The 13,155-nt window shown below is 49.3% G+C and overlaps 1 protein-coding gene across 4 annotated transcripts in view; it reads right to left on the minus strand.

The window, feature by feature from the left end:
* ATF6 (activating transcription factor 6) overlaps positions 1-13,155 on the minus strand; it is a 157,689-nt gene that overhangs the window by 73,901 nt on the left and 70,633 nt on the right. For all 4 annotated transcript variants that reach the window (XM_054712282.1, XM_054712281.1, XM_008153159.3 and 1 more), the window contains exons 12-13: positions 4,671-4,784; positions 439-538 (exon numbers count right to left, since the gene is read on the minus strand). In XM_054712282.1, coding sequence (XP_054568257.1) covers positions 439-538; positions 4,671-4,784 — 214 coding nt within the window. The remainder of the gene's footprint in view (positions 1-438; positions 539-4,670; positions 4,785-13,155) is intronic.

The raw sequence follows: 13,155 nt of genomic DNA on the forward strand, positions 1-13,155 counted from the left end.
AGGAAATGTCTGCCGGGTGCTGTGATGAACAGCTGAGGAACGACCGAGTGACAATGAACAGGCCAACTACACGGGTCCTAAAGAAGTTCAGGGACACCCCCATGGGGAGGGCCTACCTTCCAAGCTGCCCTGTGCTTCAACACCCTCTTTTAAAAGCGCTAAGGAAAATAGGATACAGTATCATCTGCTACACCATTCGTGCCCGAACATCTGGTATGGATGTCTTAAAAGCCAGTTTGGGGCGAGAGCAGGAAACAGCAGCGGGCTGCACAGGAAACCTGGGAGCACGCAGCCTGACCGTGCTGGCGGCCTGCAGAGGGAGCGCAGGAGGCCGGGGAGGCAGCTAAGGGCCAGGCTTCCCCTTCTTCCAGGGGCAGAGCATCCAGCTGGGGAGCCTCCCGCAGCCACCAGCCCTTGGGAAGACAAGCCGCAGCCCACCTGAAGAATGCGTGTTTTCTGCTGAGTGTTCGTCATTCTTCTCGACTTGGTCCTTTCCACCTCGTGTCTGTGAACCCAGCCTCGAAGTTCATGATTTAACCTGTAAAACAGCTTCATTAATTTCGCACATTACACAGAAGTAAATGTCTCACCGTTTAGAAATAAGTTTAACCACATTCTATAGATTCCAAAGAGTATGCCAAGTGCCTGAGGATTCAACATTGCTTTTTAAATTGAAAAAGCTAAGATACTTAAAGTTCAGTTGTTTTTAATAAGACATGAATTGCTATATGCTAACCTCCTCAGTCATGAGATCAAAATTCAAAGAAAACCATAGCCTAATGCCTCTCACATATAAATGGAGGACGAAAGTGTTTCCTGCTCCTGCTCCTGGGCCACTACAGGCACAGTGGAGAAGACGCAGTAGAGAAGGTGCAGTGGAGGCAGACAGATGCAGTGGACACAGACAGGCACAATGGAGAAGATAGGCACAGTGGAGGCAGGCTCAGTGGAGACAGGCGCAGTGGAGACAGGCGCAGTGGAGGCAGGCGCAGTGGAGGCAGGCGCAGTGGAGGCAGGCACAGTGGAGGCAGGCGCAGTGAAGCAGGTGCAGTGGAGGCAGGCACAATGGAGACAGACAGGCACAATGGAGACAGGCGCAGTGGAGACAGGCGCAGTGGAGACAGGCACAGTGGAGGCAGGTGCAGTGGAGGCAGGTGCAGTGGAGGCAGGCACAATGGAGACAGACAGGCTCAATGGAGACAGGTGCAGCAGAGGCAGGCGCAGTGGAGACAGACAGGCACAGTGGAGACAGGCGCAGTGGAGACAGGCACAGTGGAGACAGGCACAGTGGAGAAGGCGCTGTGGAGGCAGGCACAATGGAGACAGACAGGCTCAATGGAGACAGGCGCAGTGGAGGCAGGCGCAGTGGAGACAGGCACAATGGAGGCAGACAGGTGCAGTGGAGACAGGCACAGTGGAGACAGACAGGAGCAGTGGAGACAGGCGCAGTGGAGACAGACAGGCACAGTGGAGGCAGGCGCAGTGGAGGCAGGCACAGTGGAGGCAGGCGCAGTGGAAGCAGGTGCAGTGGAGGCAGGCACAATGGAGACAGACAGGCACAATGGAGACAGGCACAGTGGAGACAGGCGCAGTGGAGACAGGCACAGTGGAGGCAGGTGCAGTGGAGGCAGGTGCAGTGGAGGCAGGCACAATGGAGACAGACAGGCTCAATGGAGACAGGTGCAGCAGAGGCAGGCGCAGTGGAGACAGACAGGCACAGTGGAGACAGGCGCAGTGGAGACAGGCACAGTGGAGACAGGCACAGTGGAGACAGGCACAGTGGAGAAGGCGCAGTGGAGGCAGGCACAATGGAGACAGACAGGCTCAATGGAGACAGGCGCAGTGGAGGCAGGCGCAGTGGAGACAGGCACAATGGAGGCAGACAGGTGCAGTGGAGACAGGCGCAGTGGACACAGACAGGAGCAGTGGAGACAGGCGCAGTGGAGACAGACAGGCACAGTGGAGGCAGGCACAGTGGAGACAGGCACAGTGGAGACAGGCGCGGTGGAGACAGACAGGCGCAGTGGAGACAGGCGCGGTGGAGACAGACAGGCGCAGTGGAGACAGGCGCAGTGGAGACAGACAGGCGCAGTGGAGACAGACAGGCGCAGTGGAAACAGACAGGCGCAGTGGAGGCAGGCACAGTGGAGACAGGCACAATGGAGACAGACAGGCGCAGTGGAGACAGGCACAGTGGAGACAGGCACAGTGGAGACAGGCGCAGTGGAGACAGGCGCGGTGGAGACAGACAGGCGCAGTGGAGGCAGGCGCAGTGGAGACAGACAGGCGCAGTGGAGACAGACAGGCGCAGTGGAGACAGACAGGCACAGTGGAGGCAGGCACAGTGGAGACAGGCACAATGGAGACAGACAGGCGCAGTGGAGACAGACAGGCGCAGTGGAGACAGACAGGCACAGTGGAGGCAGGCACAGTGGAGACAGGCACAATGGAGACAGACAGGCGCAGTGGAGACAGGCGCAGTGGAGACAGATAGGCGCAGTGGAGACAGACAGGCACAGTGGAGACAGGCAGGCGCAGTGGAGACAGGCACAGTGGAGACAGACAGGCGCTGTGGAGGCAGGCGCAGTGGAGACAGACAGGCGCAATGGAGAAGGCGCAGCTCCCAGCAGCAGCTGTGCGTCGCAGCCTCTGAAACCCATCCTCTTGTGAGAAGGAAAAGAATGAGCTCAAATGCTTGGGGAAAAAGGAATGTCAAGGTACTATAATCCCAGTTTTCCAATTTTCCACCCAGCAATGTACGGAGCCTGGTTCTGATGGAATTGCACTCTGTTGTCCTTCCTCAGGAGCAGCTGAGAAGCAGTGTGACCATATCTCCTTAACTAAGGTGGGTCACTACTAGTCACATAAAAACATTAGCAGTTTCTGAAGTTCAAGGGCAGGGTCCAAAATCACAGAACAAGAAATAAGGGAGAAGCAGGTAAGTGCACGGTGGGAAGTGTCTGCAGAGTCACGTGTATGCCAATGATCACCTTCCTCATGAGGAAAAGGGCCCTTCCACTGGGGGGTTACCACCCACCAGTCTAACACTCACCTGAATTTTTATATTAACACTAGAGGCCCCGTGCACAAAATTCGTGCACAGGGGCGGGGGGGGGGGGGTGTCCCTCAGCCCAGCCTGCACCCTCTCCAATCCGGGACTCCTCGAGGGATGTCCGACTGCCTGTTTAGGCCCAATCCCACCGGACATCCCTCTGACAATCCAGGACTGCTGGCTCCCAAATGCTCGCCTGCCTGCCTTCCTGATTGCCCCTAACTGCTTCTGCCTGCCAGCCTGATCACCCCCTAACCACTCCCATGCTAGCCTGATTGATGTCTAACTGCTCCCCTGCCAGCCTGTTTGCCCCCAACTTCCCCCTCCTCTGCCGGCCTGGTCACCCCTAACTGTCCTCCTCTGCAGGGTTGATCGCCTCCAACTGCCCTGCCTTGCAGGCCTGGTCCCTCTCAACTGCCTTCCCTTGCAAGCCTGGTCCCTCCCCAACTGCCCTCCCCTGCTGGCCATCTTGTGGTGGCCATCTTGTGTCCACATGGGGGCAGGATCTTTGACCACATGGGGGCAGCCATATTGTGTGTTGGTCAATCTGCATATTACTCTTTTATTAGATAGGCTAGAGGCCTGGTGCACGGGTGGGGCCAGCTGGTTTGCCCTGAAGGGTGTCCCAGATCAGGGTGGGGGTTCCCTTGGGGCGTGGGGCGGCCTGAGCGAGGGGTCTGTGGTGGTTTGCAGGCCAGCCACGCCCCCTGGCGACCCAAGCAGAGGCCCTGGTATCTGGAATTTATTTACCTTCTACAATTGAAACTTTGTACCCTGGAGTGGAGCCAAGCCTCCTGCTCCATCCATGGTTGCCGCCATTTCTGTTTGGATTTGTTTACCTTCTATAATTGAAACTTTGTATCCTAGAGTAGAGGCCTGGGCTCGCCAGAATGTGTGGAAAGCTTGGTTTCCTCTGTTGCCGGGGAAACCCAAGCCTCCCTTCTGGTAGCCATCTTGGTTGAGGTTAATTTGCATACTCGCCCTGATTGGCTGGTGGGTGTGGCTTATGTAGCAGAGTGATGGTTAATTTGCATATTACGCTTTTATTAGCGAGGACTAGAGGCCCGGTGCACAAAATTTGTGCACGGCGGGGGGGGGGTCCTCTCAGCCCAGCCTGCACCCTCTCCAATCCGAGGCCCCCACGAGGGATGTCTGACTGCTGGGGATCAGGCCTAAACCAGCAGTCGGACATCCCTCTCACAATCCGGGACCGCTGGCTCCTAACTGTTCACCTGCCGACCTGGTCGCCCCCAACTGCCCCCCCTGCCGGCCTGGTCACCCCACGCAGCCTGCTGTTCAGTCATTTGGTTGTCCCTCACTAACCCCCCTGCTGGCCTTGTCGCCCCAGGCAGCCTGCTGGTTGTTACTGTTAGTATGACAGCGTCCCGGACAATTTGCAAATTCCTCTATTATTAGTTAAATCACCCTGGTTTTCGAAGGAGAAGTCTGAAGTTTGCACCCCCAATACCACCGCATGGAATGAGCACACCACCTTGATCCATTGGTGGGGACACCAGACATGCCTGTGGTTACCTGACGAGCAACTGAGAGATTCTCCCAGCTACTCGATCTGAACCGATCCTTTCCTGGGTCCCGAAGCAAACACAGGCCCACTGACCTGAGGGACTCTGTGGTATTGATGAGCGGCTGACACGGAGGGGGTGGGAGATACAGCACTGGCTCCTCACTCAGCACCATCAGGGCTTTGTCGTTGGAGACAGAATGGTCGTAGCTGAAACAAACAAGCACACACGTCTCTCCTTGCACCCTAAACTCCCAAGAACTTGCAATAAGGAAACTATCGCTAGTATTAACTTTTTATGAAAACAAAAACGTAACAGACAGAACATACTATAAGATAGAAGCAAATGTAACAGAAAAGGAGGCAAGTATAGACCACACACATCACAAATGTCATTTGTAAGCTGTTTATCAGACACCATTTATTGAGCAATTATTATGTACCAGAGCATGTAATAACACATGGCTCATGTGTGCAGTGAGCTCGAGGCACACACAGTGCTACTGGGGCAGAGGTGGCACAGCGACGGGGAAACTGAGGGAAATCCCTGCTGACTGACAGGAAGGACAGCACCATGTACCAGGACTAAAGTTCTGTGGTCACTCACAACCTTGTGACAACAAACAGAACAGTCTCCCTAAAACAGTGTGTGGGAGGAAGGGTCATACAACATACTTGTGTTCAGGAGAAAACTGAAAGCACTGAGAAGCTGAGCATAAAATCTAGAATCACGGAAGAATCTGAATCGCTGAAAAACACGAGGGTGACGTTAACCAGCTATCCCATTAGCTTAAAAAGCAGACTTCCTTGAGTGTCACCCTGATCTTCACCTTGAGTGTCACCCTGATCTTCACCTTATGCATTCATACCCGGGGGGCGTGTAGGAAGCAGAGCCCAAGGTGAAGAGAGAACCAGAACTGGGCACATCACTCCCCAGTTTGCTCTTTAAACCTTCCTCACTAAGAAATCTTAGATCTGTCTGGAGTTTCTCTACATATGATGCTCTGGATTTAGAAAATTAGATATGCTAAAACCAAGAAAGAAAAAATATTAACACAAAATTGGACATGGCTAGATTCATGCTTTTCATTAATTCAGTCCACAAATATTTACTGAATACCAGCTCAGTGCCAGGTACTGTGCTGGGTGCTAGGAATCCAGCTGGAAACATGAGAAATGGCGTCTCAACCCTCAAGACCTTGATGTGGAAGATGGGCCAGATACAAGAAAACAAACGTGCAAGAGCTGGGACGGAAGGAGACCCAGGCGGAGGGAAGAGGCGAGTTGAAGGAATGTAAAGGAGACCACTCACCCGCCAAGAGCTGAGCAAGTGAGGGAGGCACATATGATAAGGAATTACTAACCTAATGAGAAGCCACAAAAGGGATTTATTTCCATTTATGATGACTCCTCACCACTGTATCAAAGTGGATTTGACGGAGACAGGGGGCTGAGAGACGGTCAGAAGAGAACTGGGTGAGCCAGGCGGGGCTGAGGACAGATACTGAGGGTGGCACAGAAGATGAAGGCAGGTGCCCCGTCAAGGTAATTTTTGGAAACTACCGACAGCACTTGCGGAAAGGGAGGAGTCAGAGCTTCTGCTGCAGGAAGTGGCCGGTGGCAGAGGGTGGAGAGGGCCGAGATCTCCACAGTGCATGTGTCCGCTCTGCAAGGCTAACACGGAGAAGTCGTGGAAACTGCTGCGCTCGGCAGCCCGGAGGGAAGCCCATCTGAGAGGGGACCCAGAGGCCTGGACTGGGTGCTAGGTGGTGCACAGGCTCCCAGGCAGAGAGGGGACAGAAGAGCTCACAGCCCACACCGCGGGCCTGGACAGAGGAGGTGCCACAAGGAGCCTGGAACTCGAACACGCAGCAGAGCACACGTTTCCACTGGCTTTGGCAACGCTGGGCCGCCGGCCCCCGGACAGAGATAACTTGGCCGAGGGGAAAGTAACTTAAGGTTAGTCTTCCCTGCAACGTGACTCACGGCCTTTCTTCCGCCGTCGGTGGTTGTTTGGAATAAAACAGTGGTCTACACAGGCAATGACTGCGCTCACAAAGCTGAGCGCCTAAATTCAATGGTAGAGGGAGAAGGAAAAGTCTGCCTCGGACTTGGTAAATTCCGAACGCCAGCAGAAGCCGTCGGCCACACTGACAACCAGAACAAAGACCCGTCACATGGGAGTTATTTCAGAAACCAGGTCTGCACACTGACAGAAGTACAAATGCTGTCGTCCATCAGAAAAGTCCAAAACAGCTTTGGAAAATACATTTCTGATTTATAATTGTATTTCCATGTGATAAACTCTAGTAATGATTTCTGCACATCTGTGCTGACTGGCTTTGTTCTATCAGCCAAAATATTCTTTGGAAAAGAAAGAAAAATCCAATAGAAGAAACACCAGGAAAGAGTCTGGGTGGAGCTGAAGGGGAGGAAAAGAGACACTCAGCCAGCGTCCATCTGGAGACAATTAGGTCCACACCACCCTGAAGTGGCCCGAGCTCCAGGGGCTGGCGGGGCACTCGATGGTAAAATCTTAGTAAATAAAGCTCCAGAGTCAAGGGCAGTGCAAACAGGATTCCTCGAGTCAGGGAAGGTCCTGGCTTAAGCCTTCATGGGGGGACAGTCCTTTCTCGTTTACCCAGGACAGTCCTGAGGGGACCCCCCTTCCGAGTGCACAAATTTCATGTATCGGGCTTCTGGTCAACAATAACCTTAAATGTAAATGCTCCAATCAAAAAACATAGGGTAGGGTGCGGCGGGGGAGGGGAGGAGGCCTGGCCCCGCGGCCGCCGCCGCTGCCCGGACCGCTCGGACCGCTGTGGGGCGGCGGGCCCGAGACGGCGCCCCGCGCCCCGGATTCGCCTCGGTTCGGCCGCGCGGTGGGTGCGTCGCCCCAGCCCGGCCTCGCGTGCCGGCGGCTCCCACTCGGGCCGGGGTGGGGTATATTTCCTTTCTTCCATGATCTCCAACACTGATAAAGTGGAAGAAAACTAAGGTACCATGACAGAGAAAAGTAGCTGGAACTGAGAAGAAAAAGAGGGATCAGGAAAGACTTCTCAGAGAAAGTACCATTTAAGCCAGGCGTCCTCAAACTACGGCCCGCGGAATAAATGGCATAAAAGCACAGTGTAGAGGTGAAGAAAAAAAAAAAAAAAAAACATAGGGTAGCTGAATGGATACAAAAACATGACCTAACTATATGCTGTCTACAAGAGACCCACTCAGAACAAAAGACACACACTGGATGAGAGTGAAGGGATGGGGAAAATTTTCCATGCAGATGGAAAAGAAAAAAGCTGGAGTAGCAATACTCATATCCGACAAAATAGACTTCATAATGAAGGCCATCACAAGAGACAGCAAAGGTCACTACATAAAACTAAAGGGATCGATCCAATAAGAGAACATAACCCTGGTAAACATATATGCATCCAATATAAGAGCACCTAATATATAAAAAAAAACTTCCAGAGGACTTTAAGGGAGAGATCGACAACAATACAATCATAGTGGGGGACTTTAACCCTCACTGACTTCACTGGATAATCTTCCAGACAAAAATGTAAAAAGGAAATAATAACTCTAAATAACACATTTTCAGATGGATTTAATTGACATCTATAGAACATTTCACCCCAAAGCTGCAGAATATACATTCTTCCCAAGTGCACATGGAACATTCTCAAAGATAGACTACATGTTAGGACACAAAACAAGTCTCTACAAGCTCAAGAAGATTAAAATCATATCAAGCATCTCAGATCACAGTGAAATGAAATTAGAAGTCAACTACAGTAAAAACACCCAAAAACATTCAAACTCATGGAGGCTCAATAGCATGTTATTAAACAACTAGAGGCCCGATGCATGAAATTCGTGCAAGAGTAGGCCTTCCTTCCCCCGGCTGCTGGCACCGGCTTCCCTCTAGCACCCAGGACCCGAGCTTCCCTCCGACACCCTGGACCCAGGCTTCCCTGCAGCCACCGACAGGCACCTGGGACCTGGGCTTCCCTCACAGCCCCGGCTTCATCCAGAAGGTCGTCTAGAAGACGTCAGGTCTAATTAGCATATTATGCTTTTATTATTTTAGATGAATATATTACCAATGAGATCAAGAAAGAAAGAAATTTCCTGGAAACAAATGAAAATGAACACATAGCTCTGGCCGGTTAGGCTCAGTGGATGGAGCATCAGCCTGCGGAGTCAAGGGTCCCGGGTTTGGTTCTGGACAGGGGCACGTGCCTTGGTTGCGGGCACATACCCAGTGGAGAGTGTGCAGGAGGCAGCTGATCGATGTTTCTTTCTCATCAATGTTTCTAACTCTCCCTCTCCCTTCCTCTCTGTAAAAAAATCAATAAAATATATATAAAAAGAAAATGAACACATAACAACCTGGCAAAAGCAGTCCTCAGATGGAAGTTCATAGCACTACAGGCCAACCTCAAAAAAAAAAAAAAAGAAAAATGAACAAAAAACTATTTAACCCTACAACTTAAAGAACTACAAAGAGAACAAGAAAAGCACAGAGTAAGTAGAAGGAAGGAAATAATAAAGATTAGAGAAGAAATAAATGAAATAGAAACTAAAAAAAAAAATGCAAAAGATCAATAAACCAAGAGCTGATTCTCTGAAAGGATAAACAAGGTTGATGAACTGTTAGCCAGACTAATCAAGAAACAAAGGAGAGGACCCAAATAAATAAAATCAGAAATGAAAGTGGAGAAGTAACCACTGACACCACAGAAATACAAAGAATTGTAAGAAAATACCATGAACAACTACATGCCAACAAGCTGGACAATGTGGATGAAATGGACGAATTCCTAGTAAAATACAATCTCCCAAAACTGAATCAGGAAGAATCATAAAACGTGAATAGGCCAATAACAACTGATGAAATAGAATCAGTTATCAAAACACTCCCAGCGAACAAAAGCCCAGGTCCGGACGGCTTCACAGGGGAGTTTGACCAAACATCCAAAGAAGAACTGACACCTGGACTCCTCAGACTGTTCCAGAAAATCCCAGAGGAAGGAACACTTCCAGCTCTTTTTATGAGGCCAGCATTATCCTGATTCCAAAACCAGATAAAGACACTACAAAGAAAGAGAATTACAGGCCTATATCCCTGATGAACACAGATGCTAAAATCCTCAACAGAATATTAGCAAATCGCATCCAGCAATATATTAAAAAGATTATTCACCATGACCAAGTGGGATTTATTCCAGGAATGCAAGGCTGGTACAATATGCGCAAATCAATAAATGTGATACATCACATAAACAAACTGAGAGACAAAAATCACATGCTCATATCAATAGGCACAGAAAAAGCATTCGACAAAACCCAACACCCATTTTTGATAAAAACCCTCAGCAAAATGGGAATAGAGGGAGCATATCTCAACATGATAAAGGCCATATATGACAGACCTACAGCCAACATCATACTCAATGGGCAAACACTAAAACCATTTCCCCTAAGAACAGGAACGAGAGAGCGATGGCCACTCTTATTCACCACTAGAGGCCGGTGCACCACATTCGTGAACTGGGAGGTGGGGGTGAGGGAGCGGCCTCAGCCCGGCCTGTGCCCTCTCACAGTCCGGGATCCCTCTCATAGTCTGGGACTCTCGCTGTCTGGGACCCCTCATTCCTTACCTCCCACCTGCAGTGGAGGCAGGAGATGCTCCCGCTGCCGCCGCCGCTACACTCGCCAGTTGTGAGCCCGGCTTCTGGCTGAGCAACGCTACCCCTGTGGGAGCTCACTGACCACCAGGGAGCAGCTCCTGCATTGAGTATCTGCGCCCTGGTGGTCAGTGCATGTCATTCTGCCATTTGGTAGATCTGCATATTAGGGTTTTATTATATAGAACTAGAGGCCCAGTGCATGAAATTTGTGCACTGAGGTGGGGGGGGGTCCCTCAACCCAGCCTGCACCCTCTCCAATCTGGGACCCCTCAGGGGATGTCCAACTGCCAGTTTAGGCCCGATCCTACAGGCATCCTTCTCACAATCAGGGACTGCTGGCTCCCAACCGCTCGCCTGCCTGTCAGCCTGATCACCCCCTAACCACTTCCCTACCAGCCTGATCGATGCCTAACTGCACCCCTGCCAGCCCGATTGCCCTCAACTGCCCTCCCCTGCTGTCCCAGTAACCCCCAATTGCCCTCCCCTGCCGGCCTGGTCGCCCCCAACTGCTCTCCCCTGCTGGCCTGGTCTCCCCCAACTGCCCTCTACTGCCGACCTGATCACCCCTAACTGCCCTCCCCTGCTGGCCTGATTGCCCACAACTACCCTTCCCTGCCAGCCATCTTGTGGCGGCCACCTTTGACCACATGGGGGCGGCCATCTTGTGCGAGGGTGTGAGGGTCAATTTGCATATTACCTTTTTATTATATAGGATAGTACTGGAAGTGCTGGCCACAGCAACCAGACAAGAAGAAAAAAAATAAAAGGCATCCAAATTGGAAAGGAAGTAAAACTCTCATTATTCACAGACAACATGATATTGTACATAGGAAACCCTAAAGATTCCATCAAACAACTACTATGTTTATAACAAATGAATTTGGCAATGTAGCAGAATACAAAATCAACACCCAAAAATCGATGGCTTTTTCATACACCAATAATGAATTATCAAAAAGAGAAAATAAACAAGCAATCCCATTTACCACTGCAACAAAAAAATTAAGATACTTAGGAATAACTTAACCAAGGAGGTAAAAGACTTGTACTTGGAAAACTACAAGATGTTGAAAAAAGAGATAGAAGAAAATATAAACAAGTGGAAGAATAAACCATATTAATGGATTGGTAGAATCAACATCGCTAAAATGTCCATACTACACAAGGCAATCTACAGATTTGATGCAATCCCTATTAAAATACCAACAGCATATTTCACGAGACTAGGACAAATACTCCAAAAATTTATATGGAACAAAAAAGACCCCAAACAGCTGCAGCAATCTTGAGAACAAAAAACAAAGTTGGAGGAATCACAATACCAGGTATCAAGTTATACTACAAAGCCACGGTAATCAAAACAGCCTGGTACTGGCACAAGAACGTTCATATAGATCAATAGAACAGAACAGAGACCCCAGAAATCGACTCCAGCCATTATGGTCAATTAATATTTGACAGAGGAGGCAAGACAGTCTCTTCAATAAATGGTGTTGGGAAAATTGGACAGATACATGCAAAAAAATGAAACTAGACCACCAACTTACCCCATACACAGTAATAAACTCAAAATGGACAAAAGACCTAAATGTAATTCGGGAAACCATAAAAATCCTGGAAGAAACCATAGGCAGCAAAATCTCAGACATCTCTCAAAGCAATACGTTTACAGATACATCTCCTAGGGCAGTGGTCAGCAAACTCATTAGCAAACAGAGCCAAATATCAACAGTACAACGATTGAAATTTCTTTTGAGAGCCAAATTTTTTAAACTTAAACTTCTTCTAATGCCAATTCTTCAAAATAGACTCGCCCAGGCTGTAGTATTTTGTGGAAGAGTCACACTCAAGGGGCCAAAGAGCCGCATGTGGCTCGTGAGCCACAATTTGCCAACCACGGTCCTAGGGCAAAGGAAACTGAGGAGAAAATAAATAAATGAGACTACATCAAAATGAAAAGCTTCTGCACAACAAAAGAAACTATCAATAAAACGAAAAGGGAGCCCCCTGTATGGGAGAACGTATTTGGCAATGATTCATCTGATAAAGGGTTAATATCCAAAATACATAAGTAACTCATACAACTTAACAAAAGGAAGATAAACAATCCATTTTAAAAATAGGCAAAGGACCTAAATAGACACTTCTCCAAAGTGAACATACAGAAGTCCAGAAACATAAGAAAAAATGCTCAAAGTCCCTGATCATCAGAGAGATGCAAATGAAAACAATAATGAGGTACCACCTCACGCCTGTCAGATGGCTGCCATCAACAAATCTACCATCAACAAATCTACCATCAACAAATCTAGTGCTGGCGAGGATGTGGAGAAAAGGGAACCCTAGTACTCTGCTGGTGGGAATGCAGACTGGTGCAGCCACCATGGAAACGCTATGGAGTTTCCTCAAAAAATTAAAAAGGGAACTGCCGTTTGACCCAGTGATCCCACTTCTAGGAATATATCCCAAGAAAACAGAAACACCATGAAATAGAAACTAAAAAAAAAAATGAAAACTCTCATTATTCACAGACAACATGATATTGTACATAGGAAACCTGGAAGAAACCATAGGCAGCAAAATTACAAAGAATATATGCACTCCTATGTTCATAGCAGCACAATGTACAATAGCTGAGATCTGGAAACAGCCCAAGTGCCCATCAGTAGATGAGTGGAGAAAAATGTTGTGGTACATTTACACCATGGAAAAACATACAGCAGTAAAAAAAAGAAGGGTTTCTTACCCTTTGGGACAGCACAGAGGGACCTGGAGAGTATCATGCTAAGGGAAGTAAGTCAGTCAGAGAAAGACAAGTATCACATGGTCTCACCCATATGTGGAAGGTAATGAACAAAATACACTGATGAACAAAATATTTCCAG

Source organism: Eptesicus fuscus, chromosome 22 (genome assembly GCF_027574615.1).
Source record: "Eptesicus fuscus isolate TK198812 chromosome 22, DD_ASM_mEF_20220401, whole genome shotgun sequence".
NCBI classification, from domain to species: Eukaryota; Metazoa; Chordata; class Mammalia; order Chiroptera; family Vespertilionidae; genus Eptesicus; species Eptesicus fuscus.